General features: G+C 45.7%; 1 protein-coding gene across 3 annotated transcripts in view; it reads left to right on the top strand.

Annotated features, from left to right (window-relative positions):
- GABARAPL2 (GABA(A) receptor-associated protein-like 2) overlaps positions 1 to 13,852 on the top strand; it is an 18,554-nt gene extending 4,702 nt beyond the window's left edge. The window contains exons 3-6 of one of the 3 annotated variants that reach the window (XM_011945997.1): positions 2,819 to 2,952; positions 3,284 to 3,339; positions 4,475 to 4,647; positions 13,250 to 13,852. In XM_011945997.1, coding sequence (XP_011801387.1) covers positions 2,919 to 2,952; positions 3,284 to 3,339; positions 4,475 to 4,647; positions 13,250 to 13,340 — 354 coding nt within the window. In that variant the 5' untranslated portion in view covers positions 2,819 to 2,918 and the 3' untranslated portion in view covers positions 13,341 to 13,852. Of the gene's footprint in view, positions 1 to 2,788; positions 2,953 to 3,283; positions 3,340 to 4,474; positions 4,648 to 13,121 lie in introns of those variants that run through there. The other 2 variants (XM_011945996.1, XM_011945998.1) reach the window with 2 other exon arrangements.
- The last annotated feature ends 6,165 nt before the right edge of the window (positions 13,853 to 20,017 follow it).

The following is a 20,017-nucleotide window of genomic DNA, read 5'->3' as shown; positions in this document are numbered from 1 at the left end:
CAAGTGCCCGCCACCACGCTGGCTAATTTTTTGTATTTTTAGTAGAGATGGGGTTTCACCGTGTTAGTTGGATGGTCTTGATCTCCTGACTTCATGATCCGCCTGCCTCGGCCTCCCAAAGTCCTGGGTCACAGGCATGAGCCACTGTGCCCAGCCCAAATTTTTTTTTTTTTAATTAGCTGGGCACAGTGGCCTCAGCTATTCAGGAGGCTGAGGCAGGAGAAGTACTGGAGCCCAGGAGGTAGACAGAGGGAGACCCTGTATAAAAACAACAACAACAAACTACGTTGCCACCCCAGAAAAGCTTTTAATCAAGAACAAGTAGTATTTAACCTGATATTTAAAAAGCATTTTATGGCTGATGATGTCATCTTGGACTGTAGTAAGGACCCTGGGATGGTTTTCCTAAACGGGCAGTCTTGACCTCTCTATTAAGTCTGTGTTGTTAGGATGTCAGCCCTTCCCTTCATCTAAAAGCCACTTTGAGGTTGCTTTCAACGTAGTGGCAACAAGTACTGGACTCCACTCAGCACAAACCTCACACCATCTCCTGACACTGCAATGTGATCCTTCAGGGCTTTTTTTTCTTTTTTTCTTTCTTTAGACACTCTTGCTCTGTCACCCAGGCTAGAGTGCAGTGGTGCTGTCACAGCTTACTACAACCTCTAACTCTTCGGCTCAAGCAGTCCTCCTGTCTTGGCATCCCAAAGTGTTACTGGAAAGGGGTCCCAATCCAGACCCCAAGAAAAGGTTCCTGGATCTCATGCAAGAAAGAATTTGGTGCAAGTCCATAGAGTAAAAAAAATGACTATTCCATAGACAGAGCAGCAGTATGGGCTACTTGACTGAGTAAACCTATAGTTATTTCTTGATCCATATGCTAAACAAAGGGTAGATTATTCATGAGTATTCCAGGAAAGGGGCAGAGATTTCCCCAGAACTGACAGTCCCTCCCCTTTTTAGACTATATAGGGTAACTTCCATACATTGCCATGGCATTTGTAAACTGTCATGGCACCAGTGGGAGTATCTTTTAGCATGCCAGTGCATTACAATGAGCGTATCATGAGCAGTGAGGATGCCATCTTGGTTTTGGTGGCTTTTGACTGGCTTTTTTTCTTTTTTCTTTTTTTATTTTTAATAAAATAAAATATTTTATTTATTGGGTGTGGTGGTGAGTCCCTGTAGTCCCACTTACTCGGGAGGCTGAGGCAGGAGAATCCCTTGAACCCAGGAGGCAGATTGTAGTGAGCTGATATTGTGCCACTGAACTCCAGTCTGGGTGACAGAGCAAGACTCTGTCTCAAAAAAACAAAACAAAAACAAAAACAAAGAAACAAAAAAACTGTTCTAGTTGCTCAGACACACAGTCTTAAAATAACAAAAATACTTTTAGAATGAAGCTAGATTCCACAGCATTGATCAGGAATTTCCAGTGTAGGAAATGATGAACTAGCATGTTCAAACATACAGGCTTTACAGGTGCATCAGAATCACAAGCACGTGGCAGAGTTCATGTGCCCAATTAAGTGAATATTCTTGCTACATGTTCAGCAGCTTATAAACAGATGGTGACCCAGACCAGACTGCCTTGATGACTCTGCTTGGAAAAAAGGCATTACGTCACTGACTGGAGAACCTCAAAGCATATGTCCGGGCAGGTGACACACACATTGCTCAGGCTGTCATTGCTAAACCACTTCCACAGCCAAACGAGGACAACCATCTCATGACCAGCTCTCAGGAGAATTCTCCAAGTCTGACAGTCACCTCTAAGTCCTCTGCCAGTTAAGATTAAGGGGTCTGTGATCAGTGATGTTACACTCCTCAAATGTGCATTTTCTTTTTTTTTTTGGAGGCAGAGTCTTACTCTGTTGCCCAGGCTGGAGTGCAGTGGTGTGATCTTGGCTCACTGCAACCTCCACCTCTCTGGTTCAAATGATTCTCCTGCCTCAGCCTCCCGAGGAGCTGGGACTACAGGCGCCCGCCACCATGCCTGGCTAATTTTTGGGGTTTCACTATGTTGGCCAGGTTGGTCTCCAACTCCTGACCTCAGGTGATCCACCCGCGTCGGCCTCCCAAAGTGTTGGGATTACAGGCGTGAGCCACCGCGCCCTGCCTCAAATGTGCATTTGTGATACCTTTTCGTAAATGTTTATTCAAATATTTATTCACGAATAAAGGAAGAAAATGGGATTTGTTTAAATTCAATTTCTAGGTCCAAGGCAACCTATTGCAGCTGTCCCTAATACTGGACCTCCGGGTTGTCCTCAGCGCCGCTTCCTACAGTGTCCTGAAACACCACCCCTACCATATTGAGCCCCCAACCTGTCACCCCTCCGAGCAATACTCCCCAACTGTCAACGCCCTAAACAGCTCCTTTGTTATCGCCAAGCACTAGAAACCCCTCATGTCATTCTTACCCCTAAAGACCGTTCTTGTCACCAATTCCCCATTCAGACTTTCCCTGTGAACCGCTCTAAGCGCTCTTAACTATCAGCCACACCCCCAAATAGCCCTCAGTAAGAGCCCTACACTATCAGCCAGACGTTTCGCGCCACCAACGCTCCCGAGACCCCACTCCTGTCACCAGTTCCCCGAACATTCCTTCCTGGGGTCGCAGATACTGCTCACAGACGTCCCCGTAACCAACTTCATCGCCTCTGCAGCCTAGGAGCCTCCGAAGCTGCCATCCGCGGCCCCGCCCCTTTACGTGCGGCCCGGCCCCTTGGCGAGGCGTCCTGGCAGATAGCGCCGGAAGCCCCGCCCCCGACCGGTTGCTAGGCTCCTACAGCCGGAAGTCCCGCCTGCCGTGTAGTCGCCGCTGTCGCTGCCGCTGCTGCCGTCGTTGTTGTTGTGGTCGGTGCGCTGAGCTCCGCGGCTCCGAGAGCCGGTTCCGTCCCTTTCCCGCCGCCGCCATGAAGTGGATGTTCAAGGAGGACCACTCGCTGGGTAAGCACTTGGCCGTCGGCCCGGCTGCTGGGGGCTGGGGCGGCGGGTGGGCCCCCTCCCCCACTGGGGCGGCCCTGGTTCGGGTGGAGTGGGGCGGATGCCCTGCTCCGGTCTCGAGTCGCCTAGGCCCTGGTGCCTGGGGCAGCCGCCTCCTGACCCCGTGTCACCCTCCGCGGTCCCTGCTGGGAGCTAGTAGGGGACAGGACCGCGGCCACAGGGACGCCGGAACCAGGGCCTGGGCTGTGCGCAGGGCGCAGGAGGAGGAGGGCCGGGGGCCGGAAACCGACCGGGGGGCAGGCGCAGCCGTCAGCCCTGTTTGTTTCTCCCACAGAACACAGATGCGTGGAGTCCGCGAAGATTCGAGCGAAATATCCCGACAGGGTTCCGGTGAGTGTTTGGACTCTCCGCCCCCTCACCTCGCTGTCACCTCTGTCGTCTGGGACCCGTAATAGGCCCCAGGTCATTCAACAGTTGACAAGTTGAGATTCCAGTCCCAGTTAATAGTAACTGACAGGCCAGACCGGGATGAGGCGTCCCACGGCCGAGGCGTGAGGGGCTCGGGCTGGTGCTGTTCAGGGTGCCTCAGTGCTGAATCTCCCGATCTAGGCCAGCGAGCCGTCTGCAGCCTCGGGGCTCCCTGGCCAATTATGTAAGGAACGATGTTCTAGGACAGGGCAACAGGTCACTGCCACTTTTGGGAATGGTGGTGGAGGGAGACTGTCACTTTGGTCTTGGAAGTGGTACTTGAGTCTCAGGACGTTCATCTTTTACTTTGAGCCTCCATCCTTACCTAACTTCTAGCTCCGTTACCTCACCTTGACCCTGTCATCCTTGCCTGACCAAAATAATGTGAAAAGCCGCTGAAAACCTTTCTGCCATGTTTTCTTCTTAGTCGATAATAAATATGATGTTATATTTCTTCCATGGTTGGGGAGACAGTTTTGTAATCCTTATTAATTTTTAATGGACATTAAGGCCTGTTATTGTAGCTCTTTGCTTGTGAATAATTTGCCTCAGGAAAGGAGTAGGAGGGACGGATTTGAAACTTGTTCAGAGGGGAGCAACAGGCCACATAAAGAGCTTGGTTCTTGGCTGGCTGAAGTTCCAGGCATTCCCATTAGTGCATCCGTTCTTGGCTCCTGTGTTCGTTGGGAACACAGTAGTGTTTCCAGTAGTGTGAAGGTGGATCCATTCTGGGGTCCTGGAGTAACGGACCATGGATGAAATCCTCCCCAGAGACTCTTAGGTCTGCCCAGATAAAATGTGGAAAAGCTTGGTAGGAAGGGCTGCATTTCTCTTACATAATTGACCACAGAAAAGCACTTACCGTTTCCCTGTAACACATTTATATCAGTTCTTAACCTCCAGAGTGTGTGGTTTATTAAGCCAAAGACATATTTTCTCCTGCTCTGCAGTTTCCCACCCACCTCCTTGCCCACACTCTGTTTCTCAGCTCCTCAGCCACGTGAGGCCAGAGCCTCCCTTTAGGAAACGCAGTCCTGACCTCTCTTTACTTTCCCAGGTGATTGTGGAAAAGGTCTCAGGCTCTCAGATTGTTGACATTGACAAACGGAAGTACTTGGTTCCATCTGATATCACTGTGGCTCAGTTCATGTGGATCATCAGGAAAAGGATCCAGCTTCCTTCTGAAAAGGCGATCTTCCTGTTTGTGGATAAGACAGTCCCACAGTCCAGGTGAGAGGTGTTTACTGGATGGGCCCTCTGGTATTAGACATCTGGTTGGCTGCTTATGGAACTCCAAAACTTTGGAAGTCTGAAAACTCTTAGGGGTCCTGAATAGAAATCTGAATTTTGTGCTCCCTGACATCAGGGGCTCCAGGAAAATAATGGCTGCAATACATAAGAGTGCATTTTGCATTCAGAAAATAGAACAAGGCCTGGACTTTAAAAAAAATGACGAAACTCAGCCTTACATCTCCAAGAATCTTTTAAAACAGTTGAGAACTTATTTAGGCTTAAGCTATAGGTAGAACTGAGGCCTGAAATGAGGTTTTCTTTCCTGAAGGCAGTCCTGGCACGCTCCTCCACTGGGAGCCTGTGGGCCCTGCTGAGGCTCACTCAGTTAATCATCCAGTTTGCTTGCTTCCAAACTTGGTCAGCTCTTTGACATTGTAAGTATCTATAGCTGCCTGATCCTCAAGTCTGACAAAATGACTGCTGCACAGTAAAGGGCTCTGAAGTCTTTATTTTATAGACTTATACCTCCCTTGGTAGCACCTGCTTTGACTGTCAGACTATTGTGCTGCCTGGAAGCAATCTTTGGGACTGTAACTTGTGGCCTGAATGTGGGCAGAGGCATTAGAATTCCCCTTTTCTGTGTATTTGATAGCCCAGCTTTAGTCCCCTGTGGAAAGAGGAAAATGGAGGGGCTCCGTCTAACATCCTGGTCAGTCCTTTCCCGTTACTGAGTGGGTAGTTTTAGGCCCTGATCCAGATTCTGGCCCCCACCTGTCCCCTGAGTGTGAGTTCCTGGCCACATCTTATCTTAGTGACCCAATGTAGGTTTCATATACCACCCCCAGAAGTAATACTTCTAAAAGTGAAGGCTTTCAGAAGCCCTGGGAACTAGCCCAATGTTGCCCACATAGGTTCCTGTTAAAAATCCTTGAAGACTCCAGAAGAGGCCTCTGCCAAATTCCAGTTACTTACTTCTGTTAAAGGTGGAAAGCTCTGGCTATTTTTTGGTCTGATTTCCTCTTTCCCAGTGTCCTCCACCTCCACTTCCTGGTGTCTGATAGAAAGGCAGGGGAGAAATAGAAGCTCCCTCCCTAAGGCCAGCGTTCAACCTGAGGAGACAGCCCAGGGCCTGCCCACTGGACGCCATTGGTCTGCCACAGCTGTAGCTCTGGAAGCTGTGGTGTTGCTTGAGGTGATCTTGTCACCCATAGGGCTCTTCCAACCTTCCTTCCCAGGCCTCTGGGCTGTGTCTTCACCAGGGGAGGAAGCCTTGGGCATCCGTGGTTACCCTGGGCTTTCTTTAAGGTATTTGGGGTGGTAATCTTTCATAACATCTGCAACTTCTGCAGAGTCTTGGTGACCCTGTGTTTCCTACTTCCCGGAGGTGATGGCTCAGTGGGAGAAAGTAAGTGACTAGGACCTATGGCATTGAGTTTATTTTCCTCAATTCTGATTCTCTGGTTCTTCTCAAAGGAAATGAAGTAGGTTTCTGGAGACCTTCAGATTACTCAGATGGCTCCACAGTAATCTGGCAATTAAAATGGCTACAGGTCTTACCAACTTCCCCTCCCCCATTATCTCTGAGATAGAAATAGAATTGGAAATGAAAAATGAATTTTCAGGGCAGCAGAGACTGCTTCAACCCATTTTCTCTCCAAGTCCCGTTTTCCTTTCCAGTGTGGTGAGAATCAACCCTAAAGCAGATTACACTAGTAACTCAAGTCAGGATTTTAGGGCCGAGTAACCAGAAATCCAAGTCCTGACCCTTCAGGATTTAGTCACCAACTAGGGCCCTTTTGCCCAGGCTGTCAGCTCGTTTGGCCCCAGTTAATGACGGTCACCCTACACTTAATGCAACTGTTCATTTTGGGGCTTTATTTTCAGAAACAATTTTTTTTTTGAGACAGAGTCTCTCTCTGTTGCCCAGGTTGGAGTGCAGTGGTGCAATCTCAGTTCACTGCAGCCTCTGCCTCCTAGGATCAAGTGATCCTCCCACCTCAGACTCCCTTATAACTGGGATGGGACTGCAGGTGCGTGCCACCACACCGGGCTAAAAATATAAATTTGTTTGTAAACAAAAGAGGCTTGTGACATCATTGGGCTTTATGCAAATGTAAATCACCCATAAACATAAACAAAAAGTGCCACAGGGTACTTCCTAAAGCTGGCTGTGATTCAGCTTCACCATCTCTTCCCCAAGACCTCAGGTCTTTTCAGCGTCTTAGGGAAGCATGGAGCCTCTCTTAACCTTCATGCAGTGCTTGCTGGCTTCAAAGAGTGGCTGGGGAAATTAGAGAAGGGACGAATTCAAGCCTGCAGGAGCCCTCCCTCCGATGACTGACTGGTCTGCATGAAGATCAATTATGTCTGAGGCTGAAGGGAGTAAGTTCTCAGTTATTTCTGCCTTGGAGTGGAAAACAGGCGGTCACCATGTAAAGTGTCATGATTTTTATTTAGAGTAGTTAGTATTAAATATTGATTCTATAAATAGAGACAGAGGCAAGTCCCTAAGTTTTACTTCGTAAATTCTAAGTTCTTGTTTCATTTTAAAAAAAGGGAATCAGAATGGCCTTTTCCCATTTAGCATTGGAAAGTTGAACTCTCTGCTTAGGTGCCTGCATCAAGAATCAGGCCAAAAACGGAAGCGGAACCATGCCTTTGTTCAGACACAACTTCAGAAAAAACATCAGTGTACACGTTTCCTACTCATGGCCTTAGAGGGGAACTCAGACCTGGCAGTCAATGGTCTTTGGTCTTTGTTTGTTTAGAACATAGACAAGAGTCTTGTTAATCCCCTATTTAAAATAGAAACAGGAGTATATCATTAAATAAAATATCTCTAAGATATTATTTTTTGTTGTTGTTGAGACAAGGTCTTGCTCTGTCACCTTGGCTGGAGTGCAGTGACACAGTCTTAGCTCACTGCAGCCTTGAACTCCTGGGCTTGAGCAGTCCTCCCACCTCACCAGGTTGGTCTCAAACTCCTGGCTACAGGTGATCCTCCTGCCTTGGCCTCCCAGAGTGCTGGAATTATGGGTGTTACCCACAACACCTGGCCAGATACTATAATTTGACATTGGGAAACCTGTGCTGTTTAAGAATATGGTGTTTATTTGCTTCTGGATCTTAAAGAGATCTTCAGTAAAAGGAAGCTGTGATGTCTTGGAAATGAAAAGTGATTTTCAGGGCAACAGAGACTGCTTCAAAGCCATTTTCTCTCCAAGTCCCATTTGCCTTTCCAATCTGTCCACCCTAAAGCCCCTTAAACCAGTAACCCAAGTCAGGGTTTTAGGACAGAGTAACAAGAAATCCAAGTCCTGACCCTTCAGACCCCAATTAATGACTTCACCCCCCACTTATTCATCCTTTATTTAGAAATGTGCTTAAAGCACTTGGATCATTTCTGGGTAAATACTTCTTTAAGGACAGGACATTATTTTTCTTTTTTTTTTTGAGACGGACTTTCACTTTCCCTTTTTTATCAGATAAATATGTGCTGTCCTATGCCGGGCGTGGGGGTGGTCGCCTGTAATCCCAGCTACTCTGGGGCTGAGGCAGGAGAATCGCTTGAAGCTGGGAGGAGGAGGTTGTGGTGAGCTGAGATCGCACCACTGCACTCCAACCTGGGAGACGTGAGTGCACTCCAACCTGGGAGACGTGAGTGAAACTCCGTCTCAGAATCAAAACAAAAAAAGGAACAACAACCAGTGGTTAATCTTTATATTTTAGAATCTTGGGGAGCATCAGGGCGTTATTAACTTTCACTGTGAAGCCAGGGCCTCTCCAGGATTGACAGTAGTGGTCATTGCCCTTCCACCTCCCACCACCTATCCTGCCCTGCTGGAGAAGAGATAATCCAAGGTCCAGTGGAAGCACATGGACTCCAAAGCAGATGGGTGGCCAGGTGTGCTTATCAGCCCCGCCAGTTCATGACTCAGTGTAGACCCCACAGCCTCCATGACCTGCCCTTGGTTGGGGTGAACCTAGGTTCTCTAGGGATTGGGCATCCACATAGTTCTAGGTCAGCCTCTCCCAGTGCATAGAGCTGTTGAGTAGCATAAACTGATGTCTGTCTAGAGTCACATGGCCATTCCTGATGTGGATCCTGCTGTAACTTTCCCTTTTTTATTGCACAGTTTCTCCACTGGAGAAATGGTTTTGCCTGGATCTATGTCCTTCAGTGGAGGGGCTGGGGAGAGGCCTTTAGGGGCAGTGTAAGTTCATTTTCACACAGTACTTCAGGGTCCCACTTCACCTGAGATTCGCTCCATTGCTTGAATCTACCACTGGCTTTACCCATTTCTTTCCTTGCCAGACTCAGAGCTTGGAAGGTGGCAGTGCCTCCGTACTCAGAGCAGCATCTTTCTCAGATGAATGCATGTGATACTTGATGCCACAGGGTGTGCATTTGTGTTAGGGACTGGAGGCCATCTTCAGGTGTTTTCTACAGCCACCTCCCAGCAACTTAGGCAGCAAGGCTTGGAGCTGCAGTGCTGCTTGCGAGTTGTCAGGGCATCCAGCAAGCCTGTGCAGCTTAGCTGGATAGATGCATTAGAGCTGCCTCTGTGCTTCAGGATCCTCTGGCATCCTAGCAGTGGCCTGCTCAGTGCTGTGTATAGTTCAGGCCTCCAAATTCTGAGGGAGAAGTTTATCTTCTCAGAGGTTTGTGGAATATGTCCCAAACTGACACACCAGCCTTCTGCTAATAGACTGCCTGCTAGTGAGGGTTGCATCTTGTCTCCCTGCACTTCCATTTGAATATCCTTTTAATGGGACTTTAAAAAAATGAGTTAATTTTTTTTTAAGTCTGTTTGTGGCCCAGCTCATTTTGGCTGCAGGCCAAGTTATTCTGACTCTGCATGTATGCAGTCCGATCCCGTAAGTGCTGTTTTCAAATCAGTCTTGCTTCATGAGACTCGGTAAAGCCTCAAAATTAGGTGCATGTTCAGCACTGAGCATTGTCAGTTACCAAGTTCCGTGCCCAAGGGGTATCCTGACTGTAAGGACGCGGCGCTACTGCCAGCTAAGTTTCCATGAGGTTATGTGTCAGAAAAGGGGAAATGTTGGATTCTTAAGTCATTGGGCACTAAGGCATCTAGTTGTCAAATTACAAGATCTGAAGGAGAGAGCCCTAAGACCTTGCTACTCAGCATGTGATGCAGAGACTGGCAGCAGTCGCCTTACCTGGGAGCTTGATGTTCCGATGATTGGTACCAACATTTGTATGAGAAGCACTGTTCTAAGGAAGATCTCTGCAGAAGGTACAAGGACTCTAATGTTAGGTCATCAGAACAAATCTAGCTGTTTGGACATTTGGAGGCAGCAAACCTTGGTGGTCTCCTAGTTTTCTGACCTGGAGTGAATTTAGAATCTCTGTGCCTCAGTTTTCTTATCTATGAACTATGGATTATGGTACTATCTACCTCATAAGGTTGTTTTGAGGATAAAGAGTTAACATACGTAATGTATGAGCAGTGCTTCGCACATACGTGTTGCCATTATAGTTAGGATTTTTACTGTCAGCTTCTGTAGCTACTGGGGCACTGCTTAAACAAATTGATGAACCTAAGTTTTACTTAAAAGACAATGGAATCTAAAGCCAGAAAGGAATGAAAGCCACATGATTATGGGCCTCTTCTCCTGCCGAGTCAGGGCTCAGTGTCTCAGGACCTGCCTTCAACAGTAGCCGTCCAGTGGTCATTGTTCACCATGGATAGCATACACAGGCCTGGGGGTGGGCTGCTGGTGTTTATGAAGCTCCTCAAATGTTTCTAATGTAGCAACGGGATTTAGAATCATTGTATTAGGGCTTCTGACTTGCTAGGAAAAGAGCAGAACTTAGTCTGTGTGGGACCAAACTTGACAAAGGCACTATGGGGCGACTCTGAATTGCACACAATGTCTGCTACTGCATCTAAACTCATCTGGTAATGGCAGTGGGGAGATGTTATGACGGTTGTCATCAGGGTCACCCTGGACACTTGGACAAATGGGGTATAGAGTTGTGGCAGTAGCTGTAGTTGTTTTCCCATTAGCCTCATTCTGAGGAGTTTCAGAGGAAAGTGGGGTTACTCTCTGGGCATTCTCAACCACCAGGGTAAAAATCTTGGGACACTCAGCTACATGTTCAAGCCCTTCTGCTAGTTTCTGGCTTGTCATTTCACTTCCTGGCTCGTCACTCTACTTCCTAATCACATAGCTTTTAAAGATAACCCTCCCTTCTCTCCCACAACAAAAGGTCAAGCATCTTCCTTCTCAACCTGGCTGCACATGGAATCATCTTAGGCATTTAAAAAATATGCTGATGAGGCCGGGCACGGTGGCTCATGCCTGTAATCCAGCACTTTGGGAGGCAGAGGTGGGTGGATCACCTGAGGTCAGGAGTTCAAGACCAGCCTGGCCAACATGGTGAAATCCCACCTCTACTAAAAAAGAAAAAATAAATAAATAAATAATTTAGCTGGGCGTGGTGGCATGCACCTGTAATCCCAGCTACTTGGGAGGCTAAGACATGAGACTTGCTTGAACCGGAAGGTAGGGGTTGCATTGAGCTGAGATCCTGCCACTGAACTCCAGCCCGGGCGACAGAGCAAGACTCTGTCTTAACAAAACAAAACATAGTGATGATTTAGTTGGTCTGGGTAGGGCTTGGCCATGGAGATGTTTTTAAAGCTCTCCAGTAAGATTCTGATGTGCAGCCAAGGCTGCGACCCATGGCTGTAGGTGTTGTTCCTCTCTCTACCCACTGCACCCAAGTCCTGTCCTGGGGCACTGCTGTCAGTAGAAATGGATGCAAGCCACGTATGTAATTTTAAAATTTTGTAGTAGCCACATTAAAAAAATAAAACCAGTTGAAATTTAACTTTTTTTTTTTTTGAGACAGAGTTTTGCTCTTGTTGCCCAGGCTGCAGTGCACTGGCACGATCTTGGCCCACTGCAGCCTCCACCTCCCAGGTTCAAGCAGTTCTCCTGCCTCAGCCTCCCAAGTAGCTGGGATGATGGCGTGTGCCACTACGCCTGGCTACTTTTGTGTTTTTAGTAGAGACGGTTTTCACCATGTTGGTCAGGTTGGTCTCAAACTCCTGACCTCAGGTGATCCGCCCACCTCGGCCTCCCAAAGTGCTAGGATTCCAGGCGTGAGCCACTGCGCCCGGTGGAAATTAATTTTAATGATATATTTTATTTGACCCAGTATATCCGTAATTTTATCATTTCAGCACGTAATCAAAATAGAGCTATTTTGCTGCATTTTGATACTAAGTCTGAAATCTTTTATGTTTTACACTGCACATCCCAATTCAGATGAGCCACATTTTCAAGTGCTGAATGCAGCTAGTGGCTACTGTGTTGTAGCAGCGATACAGGACATTTCAGTCATAGCAGAAATTTCTGTTGAACAGTTCTGTTCCAGGGAGTCCTTATTTTACAAATTCCAGGCTAAGAGATCCTCACAGGGAGCACCGTTTTTATTGTACAAGATGACAGGTTGTTTCATATTCATAATCAGCCCTCCCCCACATTGTTACTTAATAATTCTCATCTACCCACACAGCCATCCGAGCTAAGCTTGCAAATGGGGCAGGAAGAATAGGAAAAAAACCTCAAAACCTCCCCCTTCTTAAATGTGGTATTCGTCCATGTTTACATGGAGGTCCCACTCAGCTCTTGAGCAAAGCAGCAGGTGGGGCAGTCATTGCTTCCTCAGGTTGAGGCCTTGGACTGCTCCTTATCTTCCCCACTGGCCTTTGGTTTATGAGTCCCCCTTTTAAGGATCTGTTGTGACCGACCTATCTGGGCTAGTGACCTCAGATGTCTCAGACTGAGCATCTTACTACTGTTTCTGGTCGACCCCTCCACTCATGGTCTTAACACATTTGCACCTCCTCTCATCTCAGAGAGTACAGTCACGGGGCAGAGCTTGCATAGGGATCCAGGTGTTACTAGTCTTACTCTGGAGCTGGTCCAGCTCAGTTTCATGGCACAGAACTAGATTAGATCTCCACTGCGCAGTCTGTTTTACCACTTAGGGAAAGCCAGCTTTCCTACCCACAGGTTTAGTTTGAAGACTATCTATTTTTGGAAGGTTCTTTGGGAGGTTGGGCAGGCTTCTTTGGATCCCAGATACATTTACAGCTTTTTGCATTAAGTGTGAGGAAAATAACTTCTCTTTGATGATGATGATACAGATCTTTGGGGGCACAGGGGTTTAGCTGGGGAGCTTCTATGATAATGAACCCAAACTACTCTTCCTTGCTAGGGTCCTTTACCCACACAGAGGTGAGCCTTTCAGGTTCTTCATTTTGCTTAGTTTGTTCTCTTGTCCTTGGTATTCATGTGTTAACCAGCCAAAGTCCCCTGAAGGAGCTGGCTTCTTTAAAGGATTTACTTGGGAGGATGTCAAATGGCTTTGTCTTCTGCAGACGTCATTTATTTTAATCTTTTTATGGCTCCTTTCTCTTTCTTTAAAACAGGATTATAAGCACACAGCAGGTACTGACACCTGAAGTCTTTTTACTAAATTCCTATCCTTAGGCCATCCTTTTTCTCCTGAAACCTGGACTCCAATTTTCAATGATTTTTTTTGTTTTTCTCTTTCAAGCCTAACTATGGGACAGCTTTACGAGAAGGAAAAAGATGAAGATGGATTCTTGTATGTGGCCTACAGCGGAGAGAACACTTTTGGCTTCTGAGGGCCATTGCTGGGCTAGGTGCACCGTAACTGCTTGTGTATCTTGTAAATAGCCAGCCATTTTCAGTTATTATACCAGAACCTCTTCACATAGACCTATTAGTGCATTTGTAACTGGATTTATTTCTTAATATATTGGAAGATTTTGTTTCCTTAGATTAGTAAATTATCATACAGAGTTTTATTTTGAGTTGTTCTTTCTGTGCACTGTCCTCATGGCTGTATTATCCAGGAAACTTGTCCTTCTGGAAATCATATTTAATGATATTTCTATATCAAAGTGAGGTAGGCGCGGTATTAAAGTGAAAGGGAAGGTGATGCATTTATTCTGGGTTATGCTTGAAGTGTTAGATGGCTAAGTATTAAAATTATCCAAATTAAATCCTTAGCAGTCAGAACACTTGCTTCACTAGAATATGCCAACTGCCAATCATGTTGGACTGAGCTAATTTGTTCCTCTTTCTGAAACTATTAAGGTAAATAATTAACAATAAAAATTATCTCACAAAGGCATTGCACTGTGGCCATGTCCTTTATTCACCTTCTTTTGGATGGGTCAGAGAAGTGGCTCCTACATCTGGCAGGTCAGGAAGAGGCCTTGTGGAGGTCATGGCTGCACATCCCGGGAGCGGGAGCCGTGGCCAGGGTCATAAGGAGAGACATTGTTTTGAATAACTAATATGTTCACATGATTGAGATATCAGGACAATACAAAAGGGTATACACCGAGAAGGCTTGCTCCCGCCAGCTTCCTAACCTCCTCTGCCCTTTATGGGAAATTACTTTTACTGGCTTCTTGTTTCTTTTCAGTATTTTAAAAGTAAATAGGATAATTTAAAGGATAGTATAATAGCATGGTAAAAAGGATAATTAAATATGAATACATATCCTTATTGTCTTTTTTTTTTTTTTTTTTTTTTTTTTTTTGAGGCAGAGTTTTGCTCTTGTCACCCAGGCTGGAGTGCAGTGGTGCAATCTCAACTCAGTGCAACCTCCACCTCCTGGGTTCAAGTGCTTCTCCAGCCTCGCCTCCTAAATAGCTGGGATTATAGGCATGTGTCACCATGCCTAGCTAATTTTGTATTTTTAGTAGAGATGAGGTCTTACCATGTTAGCCAGGCTGGTCTCAAACTCCTGACCCATCTCAGCCTCCCAAAGTGCTGGGATTACAGGTGCCCACCACTACACCTAGCTTGTTCTTTTTCTTTTATCTTTTTTTTTTTTTGAGATGGCGTCTTCCTCTGTCACCCAGTGTCACGATCTCAGCTCACTGCAAGCTCTGCCTCCTGGATTTACGCCATTCTCCTGCCTCAGCCTCCTGAGTAGCTGGGATTACCGGCGCCCGCCATCCTGCCCGGCTAATTTTTTTGTATTTTTTTGTTTAGTAGAGATGGGGTTTCACCGTGTTAGCCAGGATGGTTTGGATCTCCTGACCTCGTGATCCACCTGCCTTGGCCTCCCAAAGTGCTGGGATTACAGGCGTGAGCCACTGCCCCCAGCCTCTTCTTTTTCTTATACAAAGAAAACATATACTTCTACCTACATTGCTTTCTTTCATTTAACATTATATTTTAGTGATCTTTCCATATCACTTCTGTGCATCCTTTTAATGTTCCTGCGTTCTTTAAGCTACTGCTGTCTACTCCCTTCTTCCTAAAAATCAAGATTAGATTTATCTATGCCCATGAGTTTCATTTCTCACACATTAGTATAGATGTGTAGGCTTGCTAGGACACAAATACATTTGAGAGGAAATGCTTAGTTACTTTCTTAAATCTTCTGCAGACATACTGTGTTGGTGGCTAGAGCACTACACAGACAAGAATGAAGAAACCAGGTATGTCCCAGCAGTCTAAGAACATGTAATTAAAATGACTCACACTTTCCATTGGGGAAGAAGCAAAGACCTTTAACTTTATCTTTACCAAATTATATAAGTAGCTCATCCAAGCTCTCTACTGATGTCACCTTTTCAGTTGGGATCAGAGGAAACATTCTGAGTTTGTTACAAACATCTTGTTGGGTCTTTACCAAACTTGAGCTAATAAAATCTGTTTCTCTTTGCTGATAGTTTCACACTAAAAGCAGTTAGACACTGACCTGAGTGAGCAAGTAAAGGGAAAGCGAGCTCTGTGTTACTAAGGAATCTTATTTGCAGTGACATACTCCCAATTCAAACTGGCCTTAGCATTAAAAAGGCAGTTTATTATTTCGCTTCTCAGAGGGATGGTTCACTGGCTTGAGGTGTAGCTAGAACCAGGGATCAAATAATAATATTAAAACTCCATCTCTCGGTTTTGTTTTTCTCTGTGTTCTCTCCATGTGATGGCAAAGATGGCCCCATCTTTGGAGTTGCTTAGCAACTCTAGTGGAAGGAAGAACATCTTTTCTGAGAGCTCTAACAAAAGTCCCTAAGAGGTCTCTGGCCTTGCTCGGACTACCAAGCAGCCCTGCTTGGGGCAGAGAATGGTGAACCTCTGCCTAAACATATAAACAGAAATAGGATTTTACAGAAATGGAGGAGGGGTGGCTTCCCAAAGGCATTTTGATTTATTTGTTTCACAACCACAAACCCACAAATGCAACCGAGAAGAAATAGCTAAAGAGAAGAAAACCACAAGGCAAGTATCGCTGAAGCCAATTGTGGTTTTTGTTTGTTTGTTTGTTTGTTTTTTGAGACGGAGTCTTGCTGCGGTTGGCCCGGGCTGGAGTATAATGGCACAATCTCAGCTCACTGCAACCTCCACCTCCCAGGTTCCAGCAGTTCTCCTGCCTCAGCCTCCCGAGTGGCTGGGATTACAGGTGCACGCCACCATGCCTGGCTAATTTTTGTATTTTTAGTAGAGACAGGGTTTCACCGTGTTGGCCAGACTGGTCTTGAACTCCTGACCTCAGGTGACCCACCCGTCTCAGCCTCCCAAAGTGCTGGGATTACAGGCGTGAGCCACCGTGCCCAGCCATGTTTTTATTTTAAGTAATTTATAGTTAGCACTTACTAAGCACCCTCTGGATACCAGAATGATTTACATACATTATCACAATCTTCAACAAGCCTCTATAAGATAGGTAGTGAAGTTTCCCCGGCCACATGACTACCGAGTGGCAGAACTGAGACACGAAGTGAAACTGAAGAAGAATGACGTGGTTGGCAATGTCAAATCATTTCATGATGTTGTTTTTTTCTATTTATAATGTGCCTGGGCGGGCTCTGGCCTTGCTTGGCCTACCAAACAGCCCCACTTGGAGCAGTGACTGGTGGGAGGGAACGGTGAAACCTTCTTAACCATGTAAATGTAGGATTATACAGAATCCTACAGAATAGGATTAACCATGCGGCATACTAGGGCACAAATACAAATAAAGTACTATCCTGTCTTCCAGGAGGTTTCCGTCTGGCGGTAAACCAACATGTAAAGAATAATTACAAAGCAATGTTGTAAGTGCTGTAGCAGAAGTACTGGAACAGAGGCCGGAGTAGCTATCGGCTACAAAACAAACCATTGAAGAAAGCAGCACCTATTTGGAATATCAGTCAATAAAAGTGGATTTGTCAATTTTGCCTTTACAATGTAACATCTAAGTGAAGATTTAAAAAGTTAAAAAAAAAAGCATATATTCTTCCCCCAAACCGTAATCCTCAAAGACACTAGACTTGTAAAATTGTACAGATGAATTTTATCAAACTAAGGGACCCCTTTCTTAAACTCTTTCAGAGATTAGAAAAGGAATAATTACATTCATTTTGAGACTTATAAAATCTCAGTGTTAAAACTTTATAAAAATGGTATAAGAGAAAAAGTTACAGCTTTGTCTCAATCAACACATAAAAATCATATATATATATTTAAAAGAGATGGAGTCTCACTGTTACACAGGCTGGAGTGCTGTGCCGTGATCACAGCTCACTGTAGCTTCGAATTTCTGGGCTCAAGTGATCCTCCCACCTCAGCCTCCTGAGTAGTGCCTGGCCCCCATGTTTAAAATATAACAGCAATGGCCTGAAAAATGAACTGGATGACCCATGACTATAACGGTTATATATGAAAAAACAGATTCCTATATTACACATAAATTCAAGGTGGATTAAATATCTGAATATGAGACGGCATGGTGGCTCACACCTGTATTGCCAGCACTTTGGGAGGTTGAAGTGGAAGGATCCCTTGAGGCCAGGAGTTTGAGCCCTGGGCAATATAGTGAGACACTGTCTCTACAAAAAATTTAAGAATTAGCTGGGCCCGGTGGTGCATGCGTGTAGTCCCAGCTACTCAGGAGGCTGAAGTGGGAAGCTCAAGCAATGAGCCCAAGGAGTTTAAGGTTGCAGTGAGCTATGATTACACCACTGCACTTTAGCCTGGGTGACCCTGTTGCAAAAAACAAAAACAGCCCGGGAACAGTGGCTCATACCTGTAATCCCAGCACTTGGGAGGCCGAGGTGTGTGGATCGCTTGAGGTCAGGAGGTCAAGACCAGCCTGGCCAACATGGTGAAAACTGTCTCTACTAAAAATACAAAAGTCAGCTGGGTGTTGTGGCAGGCACCTGTAATTCCAGCTACTTGGGAGGCTGAGGCAGGAGAATCACTTGGACCCGGGAGGCGGAGGTTGCAGTGAACCGAGATCATACCACTGCACTCCAGCCTGGGCAACAAGAGACTCCGTCTCGGGGGGGGAAAAAAATTCGAAAAATAATTAGAATATCTAGGACCCTGGAGTAAGGAGGGTACTCAGATACAAAACACAAACTATCAAAGACTGACAAATTTAAGTATATTAAAATGAACATTACAGTGAACAACATCTGTACAAAAAAAGGCACCAGCCAGCTGCAGTGGCTGACACCTGTAATCCCAGAACTTTGGGAGGCCGAGGTGTGTGGATCAGGTCAGGAGTTTGAGACCAGTCTGGCCAACATGGTGAGACCCTGTCTCTACTAAAAATACAAAAATTAGCCGGGCGTGGTGGCACACGCCTGTAATTCCAGACACTCGGGAGGCTGAGGCAGAAGAATTGCTTGAGCCTGGGAGACAGAGGTTGCAGTGAGCTGAGATGTTGCCATTGCATTCCAGCTTGGCTGACAGAGGGAGACTGTCTCAAAACAGGAAAGAAAAAAAAAAAAGCACCTAAAACAAATAGAAGCCACAGACTGGGTAAGAGATATAATCAAGACATAATTGATATCCAAAATAAATAAAAGAACTCTTGGAATCAGTAACACAAACCACCCAGGCTGGGTGCAGTGGCTCACGCCTGTAAGCCCAGCACTTTGGGAGGCCGAGGTGAGTAGATCACTTGAGGTCAGGAGGTCAAGACCAGCCTGGCCAACATGGTGAAACCCTGTCTCTAGGGCCGGGCGTGGTGGTTTACGCCTGTAATCCCAGCACTTTGGGAAGCTGAGGCAGGCAGATCACAAGGTCAGGAGATCCAGACCATCCTGGCTAACACTGCAAAACTCCATCTCTACTAAAAACACAAAAAATTAGCTGGGCGTCATGGCACGCGCCTGTAGTCCCAGATACTTGGGAGGCTGAGGCAGGAGAATTGCTTGAACCTGGGAGGCAGAGGTTGCAGTAAGCTGAGATTGCGCCACTGCACTCCAGCCTGGGTGACAGAGTGAGACTCTGTCTCAAAACAAAAAAAAAGAAAAGAAAAGAAAAACGCTGTCTCTACTAAAAATAAAAAAATTAGCCAGACGTGGTGGTGTAATCCCAGCTACTCGGGAGGCTGAGGCAGGAGAATCTTTTGAACCTGGGAGGTGGAGGTTGCAGTAACTGAGATCACCGACTCTCAAACAACATGAAAACAACAACAATAAAAACAAAACACCCAGTAGAAAAATGGGCGAAAGACTTTTGTACTGAGATTAGTAAAAAGGAATAACCACAAATTCATTTTGAGACTTACAAAATCTCAATGTTAAAACTTTATAAAGACGACATGAAGCCATGCACAGTGGCTCACGCCTGTAATCCCATCCCAACACTTTGGGAGGCCAAGGTGGCAGGATCAATTGAACTCAGTTTTTAAGGCCACAGTGAGCTATAATCATGCCACTTCACTCCAGCCTGGATGACAGTGAAACCCTGTGTCCAAAACAAAACAAAACCCACAAAAACAAAAAGACAGTGTAAGAGAAAAAAAAAATTATAGATCTCATTTATCAACATAGAAAAATCATAAAGTTTTTATTTTTTTTTCAAGAGATGGAGTCTCACTCTGCCACCTAGGCTGGAGTACAGTGGCGTGGTCATAGCTCACTGCAGCCTCAAATTCATGGGCTTAAACAATCCTCCCGCCTCAGCCTCCCAAAGTGCTGGCCAGGCTAAAGCTACCATGCCCAGTCTAGCATTTAGATCTTTAATTCACTTTAAATTTATTTTATGTATAATTAATATAGGAATCTACTTTTTTCATATGTATATAATCATTATTTTGTTAAATCCCACAAAAGAGAAAACCTAACAGGTCAGTAAACAAAATTCTTGACATCACTCAAGACCACTGTCATTGTACCAACTCTAGAATGTGCCATTCACAAAGACTAAACTGTGAACAGTGCCTCCTAGAGTTGTGTGGTATCTACACTATGTTATTGGTGGCCTGGTAAAAATCTAAAGGAAACTATGGAATATAACTTCATCAAATTGGCCGAAATTAAATTTTTTTTTTTTTTTTTTTTTT

The sequence above is a fragment of the Colobus angolensis genome, unplaced genomic scaffold, assembly GCF_000951035.1.
Source record: "Colobus angolensis palliatus isolate OR3802 unplaced genomic scaffold, Cang.pa_1.0 Scaffold248, whole genome shotgun sequence".
NCBI classification, from domain to species: Eukaryota; Metazoa; Chordata; class Mammalia; order Primates; family Cercopithecidae; genus Colobus; species Colobus angolensis.
The sequence above is the reverse complement of the archived record's forward strand: the minus strand, read 5'-3'. Positions and strand labels throughout refer to the sequence as shown.